Below are 16,302 nucleotides of genomic sequence, written 5' to 3' on the forward strand. Positions count from 1 at the left end.
AAATTCACTGATCAAGACACTAGCATGAGTACACAAGGGAGAAAGGCGATTACCATATACAACTCTTAACAAACTTCTCTTGATCCAAAAAAAAATATACTATATGAGAAGAAAAAAGAATGAACTACACAATAACTCAATAAATTACCTCTGCGACTTCAAGATTTCCTGGCCCAAATATCCAAGCATTTCTTCGGTTTTTATAGACCATAGTGTACCCAACTCCAGTAGAGGTATAGAAAAATGATATAAATGTACTTTATAATTTTTACTCCATCCGCTCCAGAAAATAGTCTCATTTTGACTTTTGAAATGCAAATGACAGTAACTCTACTTTCAAAAGTGGCATGATTCTCATTTATTTTGATTTGAGTTAAGTATTTTAATCACCGAGTTTTCCATAAAATTCCAACTAATCACAAAACTTGTTTTCTAGAGTTTGTATTGCCGTCAATTGACTTTTAAAAGTCAAATGAGACTTTTGTGGAGCGGACGGAGTGCATCTTTCTCTATTGTCTGGTCCGAGAAGAATGTCTAGTTCTCTGAGAATCCTTCTTTGATGGCTTAGATCTCCTTGGGGCTCCAACAGCAGCAGGATCCTGCAATGGGCCGGACCAAGTTTGCATGGGTGCTTTTGCATATGAGAAATTCATGGTACTAAATGGAACATCAGGAGGATCAAAGGCTGGATCTATGTTGTGTGAGGAACCCAATGGATAACCAAGTGTTGCATCCTGGTGAGGAGGAGGAAATTTCTCGCTCTTGCTCTTTGCATTTGCATGTGTGATTAAGCGTCGCCTCTGTATCAGGGAAGATGACATTCGAGTTAATACTTAATACTACCAGGTAGCCAAAATCAAATGATTTTAGTATTAAGTACACACACACATATATATATATACATATAATTAAAATAAACACCGTGACTGAAAAATGCATCAAATTTTCAAGATATAAGTAGGAAAGAGGGGGAGCTTATTGTGTTTTTAGGAATTGATCAACATACTGCATCTAAAGAAATGTCTAAAACCGTGAGATGACTTCGATGACTTCACTACGATATTTACTAGTTATTAAAACTAGGATAGCAAGTAGAATGTGTATATGTGTATTTACCCACGTCATTTTGGATCTCTATTTTTTACCTAAAAAAACAGAACAAACTCTTGGGTATTTTGTTGCTTTACCTTTAAATTTTTTTATTCATGCATGAATGCTTACAATGAAATATTGAAATATGATCTTTATATCATAAAACATATAACCAGGTATTTGCAGAATTATAACATAAGCGAAGTGTCTGTTTTCAATAAGATTTTTCAATAATGAGAAGTTGTTTGTGCACAAAATATTAGAAGTTCCCAGCTTCAAACCATATAGTAAAAACCAAAAGAATGGCAATTGAAACTACTACCTGAGTAACATGCATGAAGGTCATACGAATAGTGATTGCACATCTAGATCCCTGACTTATTTTCTTGACATGTTAACAAAGATAACAATAAAAGAAACCAAATAACGTTCTATCCATCAACAAAGTCCTGCTGCATATTTAGAAGAAACTAATATACCAAACTAAAACTAAAGTAGAATTTCACAAGAATCAAAATTTTCAGATCGACTAGTCCAAAGAGAGATAAAGTTACTGGAGAAAAGTTACTGGAGAAAAAGCTTATCTGGACATACATCAAGATTTGCTTGTAGCTCTGCATTAGCTTCTGGAGCAGGGATTGCTCTGGCAGCTCGATCACGAGTACGACTTTTCTTTACACCATCAGCATTGGATTTTCCAGTAGCCCTGAGTCTAAAATTATGCAATCACGATACTAGTGGTATAGTGGATTAACAAACAAGACATGTACAACTTAATCTTCAATATCTAATTGTATAGAACTCTCTATGCCCCGACTACCAAATAATGCGAGCCTTTAACTTTTTGCACACACCTCAATGTCTATAGATAACATATTTATGCATGATATATTTTTGTATTTATCATTTTTAAACTTTTTAATGAGTTTTTATTCAAGTCCAAAAACATAAAAAATGTGTACACAACTTAAAAGTGCATGCAGAGGGTCAAATTCTCACATAAGAGTAAAATATACTGTAATAAAAGATTAGGTTTGGAGGTTTACAAAGATTCATACATGACTAAGAATATATAATGTGATATACAAAATTTAATCTCTCCAAACATGTCAAATGCACAATCAACAAGGATTAAAATCCAAAAAATTCTTAAATATGAGGAATACAAATATAAAAATAGGTACATCTTAAATGAGACACACCTTCTAGCTTCTTCATCCCGTAATTTTGCATCCATCTCTTTGCTGGGGGGATATTTTGGAAGGCTTGAAGGGTCACAAGCATAAGGCTTGGTAGCAAAAAACTGAAAAACAAGAAGATAATTACGGTGGAAAAAGAAAAATACAACACTCTCTGACAAAGATCTTAAACAAGTTGACAAGCATGATGCATTTATATACAGCATTACTCTTCATAGGTTGATATAACTTTTAGGCATTGGCTTGTACATGTCAATTACAAATTGATATCAACTTGACAAACTGAAAATTTAATGACAAACTTTAATCAACTTGCTAGGCGACGCCTTTACTGAAGATTCACACTCTTTATATTCCTAGCGAGTTGCTGAGTTTGTGCTCATAAATTGTAAAAAATTCTTGTTAAATACTCTTGCATTGATTTATGAAATAAATCTTCGGCTCTCGAATGGGAATTTTTTATTCTCAGATTCAGCTTTTAGGCATTGGTGTATACAAGTCATCATATGTAGCTATTATCTTGGCAAACTGGATCGAGTACTCGAGGTGGCTTCACTCAGGATGCACTCTCATCACATTCTTGGCGAGTTACTGGTTACTTGGTATATAAGGTGCAACTAAGATTATATACAATAATATTACATTTTACTGAATTTATTTAACTTATATGTTTATCTTAGAGATAAAAGTTCTAGTATTTCTGAAGAAGTTTCAAAAAAGTACGCTATTATGTTGATCCGGCTAATGGAAAATACTTGTTGAAGATCGTTTAATACGAAGGCAAGGAGGATATTGCAGCATTTCCAGGACTGATGATCTAAGATCAAAGCATACCTAGCAAGTGCTGATAAACTTTAATAACTTGCTATAAAGTCCAATTAAGTCAACTCCATTTAAGAAATATTTCCTAGTGAACACCACGCAAGATGACAGATATCTAAAACTGAATCATAAGATAACACATAAAGTTCACAATTCATACACACCACAGCCAGACCAAATACTTGGTTTAAAGCATAAGAACATAATCTGGTAATATATAATGGGTTTAACAGGAGGCCTGCTGAAACTAGATATAGTTTTGGTTGCAGAAACATGAAACCAGTTTCTTATTAGTACTTGTGCTTTAGACACGGCAAGTATAGGTATAAACTGTAAAAGATCAATCTTGTGTTGGAATACAAAGGCTAACCTCACTCCTCAACGCAGATGTCGCAGTTTGGCGCTCAGCTGGGTCGATTGCAAGCAGAGTCTCAATTAATGGCAACGATGAAGCTGGAAAATCTTTGAACGTATCAGCTATGGATCGTTTGTATGACTGTTGGGGCCTAAATATGGTTGCATGCGGCAACTTCGATTTTTTCCAATATTCTTCAGAAGGGGAACCACATAACTTGAAAATCTTGTGTAGCTGCTCCACCTTTACAGAAAAAAACAAATATCATTATGATCAATTGCTATTGTATTTTAAATTTAATAAATTAACTATAATACTGTGTATATCATTATTAACTCACTTTTGCTTATATAGACAAAAACATTGTAACAAATGATAGAATATAATGCACACAAAATCATACATGAATGATGAATGACTCCAAATAAAGTACAGCAAAACATTGGATAAACTATTAAAAGTATGAACCAGACATGCTCAACAACCAAAAAGAAAGATATTAACTTTAAAGAATTTTATGGTCTAATTCTACAAGCTATTTTGTAGAGGGTATCAACGCCCGTTGTTGAAATTGATATAAGCCATACAAGAACATAGCTGGCTACTCGCAGACTATTTATGACAAAAAACAGCATAATCACATTCTTTGAAGACAATTGTTTCAAGAATAATGCTAGAGATTTCAAAAAATCAGTATCTAAACACAAGGTATCAATTTATCGGTATTGAAAGCTACTACAGTGTCTACCAAGATATTACGTGTTATTTAAGGTACTATTCCCAGTCATTAGCCCTAGTCCTTTTTTGTATATGCTGAAAAAGGTTATTTTTGGAGTTTTCCAAAGCCATCTACTAAACACCAACAAAACTTCTCTTCTACATCACTTTATTATTATTATGCTAGAATTCTGGGTTGATAGCACTATCAAAACAGAAAAGTACCTAGACTTCTGTATGATAAACTATGATCAAGTTAAGTGCAAGCATTATGAATCGCCAGCAGTAGCGAGCCGAGAATTGAGACTTAAGCTTTGGAGTACCTCTGTGCGGCCAGGCATTATAGGTTTCCCTGCCAACAATTCAGCCAAAATGCAACCAGCACTCCATAGATCCACGCCTACACCATAATCAGTGGCCCCAAGAAGAAGTTCCGGGGGTCGATACCATAATGTAACAACCCGACTAGTCATTGGTTGCTTGTGTTTAGGGTCAAAGAAGGAAGCCAAACCAAAATCAGCAATCTTAAGTGTCCCAGAATTGTCAAGAAGAAGATTTGAACCCTTAATATCTCGATGCAACACATGACGGTTGTGACAGTGCTCGAGACCTGACAATAGTTGATGCATGTAACACTTGACCTACCACATCAATTCAGATATAGCATAAGATGAACAATCCCGATCAACAAAACTACCAGACTGAAAATAAAAACCAACCATTTCTATTACAACTTTAAAGCACTAGCAAAAAATAAAATCCAACCTGTGGCTCCGTAAACTTGATTGTTGGGCTAGCAGCTAGTCCAGCCAAATCATGCTCCATATATTCAAACACAAGGTACAGACTACATGACATTCTTGACGTCACCAGGCCTTCCAGTTTTATAACATTCGGATGATCTAGACGACGCAAAATCAAAATCTCTCTAGCCATAAATTTCACGCTCTCAGGCTCCAAATTATCAAATCGGACCTTCTTCAATGCAACAATTTTTCCTGTTACCGTATCCCTAGCTTTGTACACATTACTATATGTTCCTTGCCCAATCTAATCACAACAGGAAAAACAAAATAAATAATAAAATCACTCAAAAACTAAAAAGCTACACAAGCAAATCACCACCACTTACCTTATCAATTTTCTCGAAAGTATCCGCCCGACGAGGCGTCCAACCATTGATTGCCTCACCTGCAACTGCCGAAAGCCACGACGGCCATCCAGCAGCCACTTGCTCACCATGTACATTCTTCAAAGGATTACTCAACCTCGGATTCGGTTTCCGTCTCCTCTCACCGCTTCTCCCATCTTTCTGATCTCCCCCATTCTGAATCTTACCTAAACCTTCCTTTTTCTCACCCTTCTCTACCACAACTTTCTCTCTCTTTCTTGACAAATCACTCTCTCCCCCTCTATCCCTATCCCTTTCAGCTACAACCCCAGAACTACTTGGTCTCGAATTCGACAAATCTCTCCCAAACACACACCCCATCTCATAAAAACCCAAACTTTACCTCTCATTTCTCATCACATTCCACACTAATCACCACCATTCACAACCCTAACAAAACCAAATAACAAAAAAAAACATAAAAACAAATAAAAACAAAGCCTTTTGACTAGAAGCAAATGGGGTTTGATTAATACAGCAAATATACGCTAATTCAAGAACCCTAGCTTTGTTGCCCAAGAAAGCAGAAACAAGCACAATGATTAGTACAAATATTAGCCCCCACAAATTATAGTGGTCACAATAAAGAAACAATACACACAAATATATAAATAGAGGTCAAGAAAAAGAAAGTAAAGTAACTAAACTGTAGATAAAAACAAGCTTTAATATAGATCAAGATTATAAGTAAAAAAGGTGCAATCTTGAAGTAGAATGAAGAGGAAAGAGTGTTAAAGAACTTACTAAGTAGTTTGAAAATGTGGGGAAAGATGAAAACTTGATCTGTAATTCTTGGGTTTTTTTATGTCTCCTTGGGGTTCAACTTTTTCTCTCCCAGGAGAGAAATTGATAATACAAAATGTGTTACTTGAGTAGTTGCTAGTTGCTACTCTGAGAAGTTGTTGTATCTTGTATGTATAGAAGAATTATTTGTATACAGGGTGATAAGTTTAGCTAATTATAAAAAGGTCTAATAATAAATAAATAGATAAAAGAGTCTGATAGCCGCAAGTCCATCTGTCCCTTCTCTCCACTTTGGTGCCAGGAATTTCTTTGTGACAAATTAAATTACAAACAAAATTTACATATATTATATATTATATATTCAATATATTTTTGTTTGTCATTTCATGCATGTTAGTTTTTACAAAAAATCTAGGCCTATTTGTCAGTTAGTTTTTTTTTTGGCAAAAAATTAATTAGCTTTTTTGAATTAAATCAGAGATTTATCAAATGAAACATTTGATGATATTGGTATTTGATAATTATCTTTTTGAAATAGCGGTTTATTATCACAATGCCAATTTTAAGAAAATTACTTGGAAGAGTTTTTTCAACTCACATATACAAAATATTAAATTTAAAATATTTATTTACTGGATAATGTTGTTTAAAATAATTAAATTCAATCTACTAATCAAAACAGTTCACTCAATTCACTAATCAAAATAGTTAATTCATTATGCTACACTTGGTAGCTGACGTTAATTATTAAAAATGGTCATACTAAATGTATAATATGATGGCAAAAATAATGTATAATAACTTTACCCAAGTATTAGATAAATGTATATTGTGGCTTATAATTTTTTTTTCTCAATTGACATGTTATTACAATAATTGTTAACATCAGTGTAAATGACACATAAATGTGTGCATAATATTCGAATAATTTGGAGGTATGTGGAAAGGCTTTGAGATTGGGGACCAAAACATGTAAAATATCAAGTAGCAGGGGATATTCAATATATCTTGAGATCTAGTTGATGTGAAAGTGTAAAACTCACATTAAGCAAAACATTTTCATCCTTTCTCCCTCACCTTTTGTCTCATTGATACCTGTTCTGTTTGATTTATATTTACATTATATTAATTTAAAGCTGCTCTTTCATTTCTCAAGTAATTAATATTAGAAAAATGGATTTTAAATCATAATTTTTATTATGTTCTCGATGATAATCTCAAAATCTAATGATTGAAACGTGTTCCTTAAACTTTCACGTTTGGTTTTAAAAAAAATTCTTAATCAAATCCACAGAATTAGAGTTGAAATTAGCTTGAAAGAGCTTGAAAAAATGAGAATATGTTTTGTCCCACATTGAAAATAAATAGAGGGGTGTAAGCATTATATTGTATCAAACACATGAGTAGTGTACAACTACTAAGGTGTGTGTGATGGTGCATTGTGCGCGTGTGTGCTTCACACGCGCGCACGCGCCGCCGCCCCGCAGCGACCTGGGCGAGAATTTTATTTATTTGTAATTTAATTTTTAAGGATATTAGATAAGTAACTTGTAATTGATAATATATTCAAATTAAAACATTAAAGCTGATATATTGTGAGAGATAATGTATAAGTTGTTACAATTTTATTTAAATTCAAAATCATCAGTGAGTTTCATACACCACACCTACATTCTCTTCTCCTCTATGCTTTTCCTTCTCTCCGAAACACTATTCTGAGCTGCTGATTTTTCTGGCGACTGAGGTGCTAGTTGAAGTAGAGTTTGTTGTTGCTGTGAACACCAAGTTTGAAGTTGTTTTATCCTGAAGGGGGCGTTGCAAGCATCCCAACGCAGCAAGTGGGGGCAATTATCTTTTCAAGAGTAGTCAGGGCTTCGAGCAAGGTCTGGCGACTCAGCTGATTAGTTTTCTTGTTTCATTGTACCTATTGACTACCACTGCTTTTCTGTTTCTTTTCACTGTGTTAAAGCTATGGTTGCTGGTACGCATTATGCTCTTTCTTTGTTCTTACAGTTACTGATATGCATGTTGTTTACCTACATATTTTGTTTCGTTAATTGTTATCTTGGCCTTGACTTGTGTTAGGTCACACACACTGTAGAGGGGGTGAATACAGTGTAAACTACAATCAAATCGAACTTTAATATCTCAAGTAACAGAAAACAAACTTTATTGTAACAATAAACTCTGTTACAGTATGGAACTGTTACCTCTCAGTGATGAACAAATATCACGAGAGCTGCTAGGGTTGCAATGAATAATTTTATCGAATATGATAACACTTATAGTGTAAACCCTATGTCTGTGTTTATATACTACACAGTTACAAGATAATCGCTAATTGATATGGAATTTAATTCTGCTTCCTAAAATATATCAATCAGATATCTTTTCTTCCAAGTATTCTATTCTTCATAGAATTCCTTCTTCATGTATATCTCTTCTTATGTTTATCTCGATCTTCTTTCCTTTAAACAACTACTATCCTTATTTGAACATCCTTCAGCACTTAAGTTCTGATATCCATCTTCTGATGATTATCTCCTGATAATATAAGTACTGATATCCTTAAGTCCTGACTTCCAGTAAGTACTGATTTATCATGTTTAAGTAAGATCTGAAAACTAAATATAAATCATATTAGCCATGACATTATCAAATATATCTAACAATCTCCCCCAACTTGTAAATTAGCATAATATACAAGTTTAATAGATATTTGATGATGTCAAAAATATTAAGTACAAATGCATGAGAATTAGACTAGATAACTACAACTTACAGTCCTTAAAACTTTACCAATATTTAACTTCTGATAACAGCTTCAGTCTGTACAAATATCAGAATTTAATCAGTTGTAGATCTTGACTTGGCTTCATCTTCTGATATCTCTGATGTCAGGAGTTGTTCTGAGATAGTTCTTCAACAAACATCTCTCAGCATATCGAAGTTCATCAATCATCCTCCTTTTAGCATCTTTAAGCTCTGCATTATCTTCACCAATTTGAAAGATTGCAGCCCTGAGATCATTAATTCTTGCTTTTCTTATATCCTGATCCAGTCTGATCAAATAAGCTTTATCAGACTCAAGATTGAATTCCACAGCCCTGTAACCCAGAAAGGTAGTTATACTTTTAGCAGTGTTGGGCTTCATTTCAACTATATCACCCTTGTGATCTCTGTACTTTGGAACATATGTGCTGTCAAACTTAACAGAATAAAGCCTTTTCTGTCTCTGAATCTAATCATTCAAATAGTTTGCAGCACTTCCTGTCAATCTGTCATCCACCTGAAGTAAGAATAGTACATGCTCCAATTCTTCAAAATACTTCAATGGAATGGCATTTTGCCTTATATGATAAACCCTACCATCTGTCATGAAGTACAACAAGATGTGTTCTTTCAAGTAGGTATGGTAAACCATTTGTACAGATTCCAGTTGATTCAATCTCTCAGGAGTTGCTCCAATACCTGGTTCACTCAAGGAAGTTGGATCATTGGTAGTGTTCTGTATTCTTCTTTCATCAGCACTTCCCAATCCAGTTTTATCTCTTGCTTCCTTTCCAGTAACTACTCTTGCTTCAAAACCACTTGCATCAGTCTTCAAAGGTTGAGTCTGTTTTGCTTTAGTGAATCCTGGTAGGAGTGTCGTTGGTCTAACTTCTGATATCAAGTTAACTTGAGCTATGTCAGAGGTTACTTGCTTCTTCGAAATATCAGAACTTTTTGTCTCTTGACTCTGAACAACTTGATCCATGTCAGAGGTTGTTTTAAGAACTTTTCTTGAAGTCAGAGCAAGATCATCCTTTTCATCAGTGATTTCTTCATTCTCAAGAGGCACATAAACCTTGATAGGTTCACCAACCTTTTCTTTACCCTTGGATATTGGATCTATCTGCGGTTGTGATTTAACCAATGTTGCTTCAGTATTCGTCCTTTCTTTTATCACAATGCCTTTGATTTTTGGAAGTGTCTTTTTACCAGAAGCTTCAGATTTAGATATGACTTTTTCTGATTTAAGTTTGGCTTCTTCTTCCATTAAACTCTCCAAGTCCATTCCTGGATTTTCCTGAAGAAATAACTGTCTTGACATTTCTTCATCAAGATCTAAAAGTTCATCAGAACTTATCCTTTTACCAGTAGCAGAACTAATTCTTTTCCCAGTATCAGAACTTGTCCTGTGACTTGTGATTTCAGCTTTTATTGATGAGAAACCTCTACCTTGACTATGACCTCTACCCATTCCAGAGTTTCCTTGATCATCCTTTTCATCATCCTTCCCTTTCAGTGTCTTGCCAGTCTTGCATTTGGACTTAATTACTTTCTCCCCCTTTTTGGCATCAGCAGGTAGTAGAAGAGAGACAAGCAATTCCACTGAGGCTTGGATTTCAGTAAGTTGAGATTGTTGAGAAGCTTGATTTTTTAGAATATCATCAATCTGAGCTTGTTGTTTCTCTTGAGTCTTCTCAATACAAGCAATCCTGTCAAAGGTAGGTTGGAAGAACTTTTTCTTGTCAATTTTCTGAATTTGATCCTGTTTGATGAATTCTTCCTGAATCTTGTGTAGCTCTGCATGAGTAGTTGGATGGAGACCTTGTAGATGTTTAGTACTCAATGCAGTGACTCTAAGCTGGGTTTTGAAATCATCAGAATTTAACATTTCATCAGCTTTTGTCAAGTGTTCAGCAAGATGCTTTGCATTTGGAACACAGGAAACTGAGTTCCATTCTTTAGTCCACTCCTGTCCTGCAGGAGTTTCACTCCAAGGCACTGGTGCTTCTCTGGTAACAAACTTCTTAACAAGTTCAGATTTAAGAATAGTTTATTGAGGAGCATGTCCTGAAGGACCTGCTTCATCAGCATCTGTATTTGGAGCAGCATCACCAGTATCTCCAGCATTTGCAGCATCAGAACTTACAGAATCAGTATCTTCTGATAAAACAACAGTGTGAGTAGCAATGGAGGCTTCAACATCCTCTAATTGCTGATCTGTTTCTAAGTTCTGATCAACAGCCATATCTTGATGCTCACCTATATTCTGATCATCAGCATCTAGATGCAGAGAAGGTGTAGAAGAGAAGTTTGGATTTTGAGCAGCATCAGTAACAGGTGTTGTTGATGGATTAGTTGATGTTGGAGCTTCTAAAAGAATTACTTCAGGCATAACCAAGGCCTAGATATCAATATCAGCACTTGTGCCTGTATTAACAGGAGATACAGACTTTGGAACAGGAGACACAGATGGTGTGTTGGCCTTTTCAGGAACAGCTTCCTGAGATGGAGTTGATGGAGAAGTGGTGACTTTAGCAGATTCCTTTTCTTGTGAGATCAGAGATTCCTGATCTCCTTCCTTAGCTGCTGCTTCTTCATCATCTAAAACTGGCCTTTTTGCCCTCTGTTTCTTGTATCTCTTTGTAGATATGGATTCCTTGGGAGTTTCAGGAACAGTCATTCTTCTAAGCCTCTTGAGAAGCCTTGATCCCCCAATTTCAGAATCCTTCTGAGAAGTCACTGTCTCAGCTTCTTTAATAACAGGTTCTGATGTAGAAACCTGTTCCTCACTGTCAGACTCGTCTCTCAAAGCAATCATCCTTCTCTTTTGAGGTGTGTGAGGAACAGTCTTTGTCCTCTTAGGCTTGGAAGATGAAGGCTTCACAGTAGGTGCTGAGGATGAGGGTTGAACTATCTGTGAAGTGGAGAGATAGGATTTGATATATTGCCTGAGGGTTGGTTGAGTAGTATGAGTGGTATGTTTTGATGGTTGTTGTGGTGTTTGGGAGGTGGTTGTTGGTTGGACATCAGGATAAACAGATCTATAGGAATCAGGATCAGCATTTACTAAGATCTGTTTTACAGACTGAGGAATCTGTAAAGGTCTAATCACTTGTTTCTTAGTGTCAGCATTTACCAGGTCATTAAAGTAACGTTTTGCAACTTTGAAATGTGGAGTTAAGGTACTGGTTAGTCGAGGTTCATCAGTACAAAAAGTATATATAAGTTGACAGAATCTAGCAAAGTAGACAACATTCCTATCCGCTGTCATCCTATCCCCAATAAAACCTATTATAGCAGTTGCAAAATCAAAATGAGTTTGGTTTATAATGGCATACCCGATGTGTTGACTCATTATGGGGATGACATCAAAATTCGAACACTTGTTCCCAAAAGCTTTAGTGATGCAGTCGAAGAAGAAGCTCCATTCCCTTCTGATATGAGCCCGTTTCAACTGCCCAAGCTTTGCCAAACTCTGTTCATACCCCAAACTGACCATTAACTCCTGAAGAGCTGAAACCTCTGGAATTGAAAAAGTACATCCTTCCGGGAGATGTAGAGCCTTGCGTATTGTACCAGGAGTGACTGCATATGAAGAATCACCCACTTCGAAAACAATACTAGGAGTACCATTTGGACCACCATTATCAAAGTTTCCAGTCCTCCAAAGTGTCAGAACTTGTTGGCTTGAGAATACTGAAGGTTGGGTCAATGCATACCCGATTTCACTGTGTGCAAGAAGATCTTGCACAAAATACAATTCAGACGAAGCTTCAGCATTATCAAGAATTGCAGCATAGTTGTTTGGAACAAATTTAGCTCCATCAATGATTAAATCCTTAGGTGCCATGAAATTAATCGAGATTCATAAGTGCCTGTTAGGTGTTTGATAGAATATCTATATGAAAAACCAACGTTAGAAGAAGAAAGAGAGTAAAAGCAAATAGAGAGAAAAAGTATAAAAGGAAATAAAAGATTAAAAAGTCCTCCCTCTGTCTTACTTATACTTTTGAAAAAAAAATGTAACCGTTGGACACCTGTCAGACATGCAGTAAAAACGAATAGTTAATGGGCACGAGAAAACAACAATCATTACTTACCCACTTACAGTTTTTCAAGGAAAAACCGTTCCACTTACCAAGTTATTCCATTAATCAAGGTGAAACAGTTTTAATTCAAAATTGAAACTGTTCCCACTTATTTAATTATTTTTCACTGCAACATCAATATTCTGAAAAAAAAATCGAGTGAAAAGGACCATAATAAATCGGACGAGCAAGTACTGATAAAATACAATCAGAACTTAAGTTAAAACAGAATTTATATGGTCATCAGAATATGAATATGTATCAGGATTTATCAATGCATTACAAAATATCTCAGAGACAAGATCTTGAAACAAAAACAAATTTCATTAATATATCAATAGAATACATTCATGAAATTTAAATTACATTAGAACTTTTTACAAGATTGCCCTAAGCTGCTAAACCTAACGTCAACAACCTTTGTCCTAGCTCAAGAAGCAGGGCAAGGCTGATGATGAAGAAAAATAGGAAGAAGAAAATAAATCATTTCTTCTTCCTACTCTCGACAAACTGAATAGCGAGTCGAATGATTCGCTCTTGCTAGCGGAGAGCTTCCAGCCTTTTCTCCTCCAATCGCTCCAGATGGCGATGGTAGTCCATGTAGAAGAACAAGAGGTGGGTGAGTACCTCCTGGGGAACGGAGTCCCATATCTCATCAGGAATGGCAGTAACGTGCCATTCCTGCTGCCAATCAGCACAACTCAGCTCCATGTTGAATGTTTCGTAGTTCAAAAACATGTTGTAATTGACCATGGTGTTTTTGATATAAAGATTATGAAGGTGAGTTTGTGATAAAAGATTTGATGGGAAGGCTGATGTGAAGTGGTTGCTTATATAGGCAAGAGAATGCCAGGAGACGCAAAGAAATTGAATGCTTACAGGTAGAATTAATTCTACCTCGTCTCCCCAGACTTGGAAAAAGAAAAACATTCATTGGAAAGAGAAAACATGGTTTAATGCGCACAAGAAGCAAGTAAAAGTTGACTGTTCATGTACGAGTACCGCTATCCCTAACTATAGTGACTATTAATCTTCCACTTCAACATATTCTGGTTTAAACTGAGACTGTTGTCAAATTTTATCCATAAATAAGTCAAGTAAAGAATCAGACTATAATATCAGAACTTAGACTTATATCAGAACTTAACAGTCATCAGAACATAATTTCTTAACTCGGAAAAGGAATGCCTATTTTAGTAAGTCCTCACACAAATTCTGATTTATATTCTTCAGAACTTAATCATCAAAACTTGTCCTCAGAATTTGTGCAATGTGACACAATGACTGTTCATCTAAAACAACATAGATCCCCACAGTGATTTTCATCATTCATATGGAGTGGTTAGTGTGTGCATTAAGCTAAATATCAGACAAAGAGTAAAGTCTGATTCACTTCAGTACATCTTAGAAATAAAGCATAACTAAAACTTTACTAAAAACCTGTCATTATTCTGAAACCTACTATTGAATGAATTCATGCTTGAGTCCACCTCAACTATTTTGTGCTAATTTTGTGCATCTTTTTAAATTCTATTTTACAGTGGCTTCTCAGTGTAAGTGAGTCACGACTGCTTATCAGAATTTATGCTATTATCAGAGTATTTCTCCAGTAATCATAGAGTGTGAAAAGTCACCAAGAAAATATTTTATTTGCTTTTCTGATGCATATTACTTAATACCAGCAATGCACTTGGGTCTTCCCTTCCACATTTTTACTCTAGATCTCAAAGGAGTACCTGATTTTTAATCCTTGTTTCTCTTTCTTTTTCTTTTGATAAGTGAGGTTTATCAACACTTAGTACATTCAACAGATTTACTAGCATCAGAACTTAACAGATGAGTAGAATTATTCTAGTTTGTGACTTAGTAATAAGATAGACAAAGTAAATTCAACTAAGCTCCATATTAGAATTTGCTTGTGTCAATAGATTTCCACAGAAATAATTATTTCTTACATGGGATCCTTTGTTTATTGAAGACTACTAGGTCAGCATCTAGCACAGTTATCCTCATAGGATTGAATAGTTACCTAAACAGACATATCACTATCAGAGTTTAGAAACATTGATCAGACAACAGTCAGTACTTAAACATATTTTTCAATTAAGCACAGAATACACAAAGAGATTAAATTCTGTAAATACTAATCATAAAGTTTGATGCAACAGAACAAAACTAAGCAGATTTAGAGAAAGAACCTGAAACCATTCCAAGTTCATTTACCAATCTTGTAAAAGTAGCTTCACACAATGGTTTTGTGAAGATATCTGCTAGTTGTTGATCTGTTGGAACAAAGTGTAATTCCACTGTACCTTCATCTACATGTTCCCTGATGAAGTGGTACCTGATGCTGATGTGCTTTATCATAGAGTGTTGAACTGGATTACCTGTCATAGCAATAGCACTTTGATGATCACAGTAAATAGGGATTTTGAAATATGTTAACCCATAATCCAGTAACTGATTCTTCATCCAAAGAATCTGTGCACAACAACTTCCTGCAGCAATATATTCTGCTTCTGCAGTTGATGTGGAAATTGACTTTTGTTTCTTGCTAAACCAAGAAACCAATCTGCCTCCAAGAAATTGGCAGCTTCCACTTGTGTTTTTCCTGTCAATTTTGTAACCTGCAAAATCTGCATTTGAGTAACCTATTAGTTTAAAATCTGATTCTCTGGGATACCACAATCCCAGATCAGCTGTTCCCTTAAGATACTTGAAAATTCTTTTCACAGCTGTTAAGTGAGGTTCTCTTGGATCTGCTTGAAATCTTGCACAAAGACAGGTAACATACATGATATCAGGTCTACTAGCAGTTAGATAGAGTAGAGAGCCAATCATACCTCTGTAATCAGTAATATCTACTGATTTACCAGTATCCTTATCCAGTTTTGTTGCAGTGGCCATGGGAGTGGATGCACTTGAACAATCTTGCATTCCAAATTTCTTCAGCAAGTTTCTTGTGTACTTAGTTTGACAAATAAAAGTGCCTTCTTCATTCTGCTTGACTTGAAGGCCCAGAAAATAGCTAAGTTCCCCCATCATACTCATCTGATACCTTGATTGCATCAGTTTGGCAAACTTCTTGCAAAGTCTGTCATTTGTAGACCCAAAAATGATATCATCAACATAAATTTGGACCAGAAGTAAGTCCTTTCCATGGTTGAGGTAGAACAGTGTTTTGTCTATAGTTCCTTTGTTAAATACACTTTCCAGAATAAACTGAGCTAAAGTCTCATACCATGCTCTGAGAGCTTTCTTAAGTCCATAAAGTGCTTTATCAAGCCTGTAGACATAATCTGGATGTTTGGAATCTACAAAGCCTGGAGGTTGTTAACATAT

General features: G+C 35.4%; 1 protein-coding gene across 2 annotated transcripts; it reads right to left on the minus strand.

The window, feature by feature from the left end:
- Positions 1-57: 57 nt before the first annotated feature.
- Positions 58-6,270, minus strand: LOC141684488 (putative serine/threonine-protein kinase At1g54610). 2 transcript variants are annotated; one of them, XM_074489492.1, is made up of 8 exons: positions 6,101-6,270; positions 5,318-5,746; positions 4,951-5,235; positions 4,509-4,826; positions 3,484-3,711; positions 2,295-2,395; positions 1,687-1,798; positions 58-800 (listed from the first exon to the last, which is right to left on the minus strand). In XM_074489492.1, exons 2-8 carry the CDS (start codon positions 5,675-5,677, stop codon positions 510-512), a joined length of 1,695 nt encoding a protein of 564 aa, XP_074345593.1. In that variant the 5' UTR covers positions 5,678-5,746; positions 6,101-6,270; the 3' UTR covers positions 58-509. The 2 variants fall into 2 exon arrangements, with proteins under 2 accessions (XP_074345593.1, XP_074345592.1); XM_074489491.1 differs by having other exon boundaries at positions 1,687-1,804; positions 6,101-6,269.
- Positions 6,271-16,302: the final 10,032 nt, after the last annotated feature.

The sequence above is a fragment of the Apium graveolens genome, chromosome 9 (assembly GCF_009905375.1).
Source record: "Apium graveolens cultivar Ventura chromosome 9, ASM990537v1, whole genome shotgun sequence".
Lineage (NCBI taxonomy): Eukaryota > Viridiplantae > Streptophyta > Magnoliopsida > Apiales > Apiaceae > Apium > Apium graveolens.

Excerpts from the sequence above, each read along its gene's own strand:
- LOC141684488 (XM_074489491.1), bottom strand. The coding sequence starts at position 5,677 with ATGGGGTGTGTGTTTGGGAGAGATTTGTCGAATTCGAGACCAAGTAGT. Across the intron at positions 5,236-5,317 it reads CTTTCGAGAAAATTGATAAG|ATTGGGCAAGGAACATATAG; the intron begins GTAAGTGGTGGT and ends TGTTGTGATTAG. Across the intron at positions 1,805-2,294 it reads CGGGATGAAGAAGCTAGAAG|ACTCAGGGCTACTGGAAAAT; the intron begins GTGTGTCTCATT and ends GCATAATTTTAG.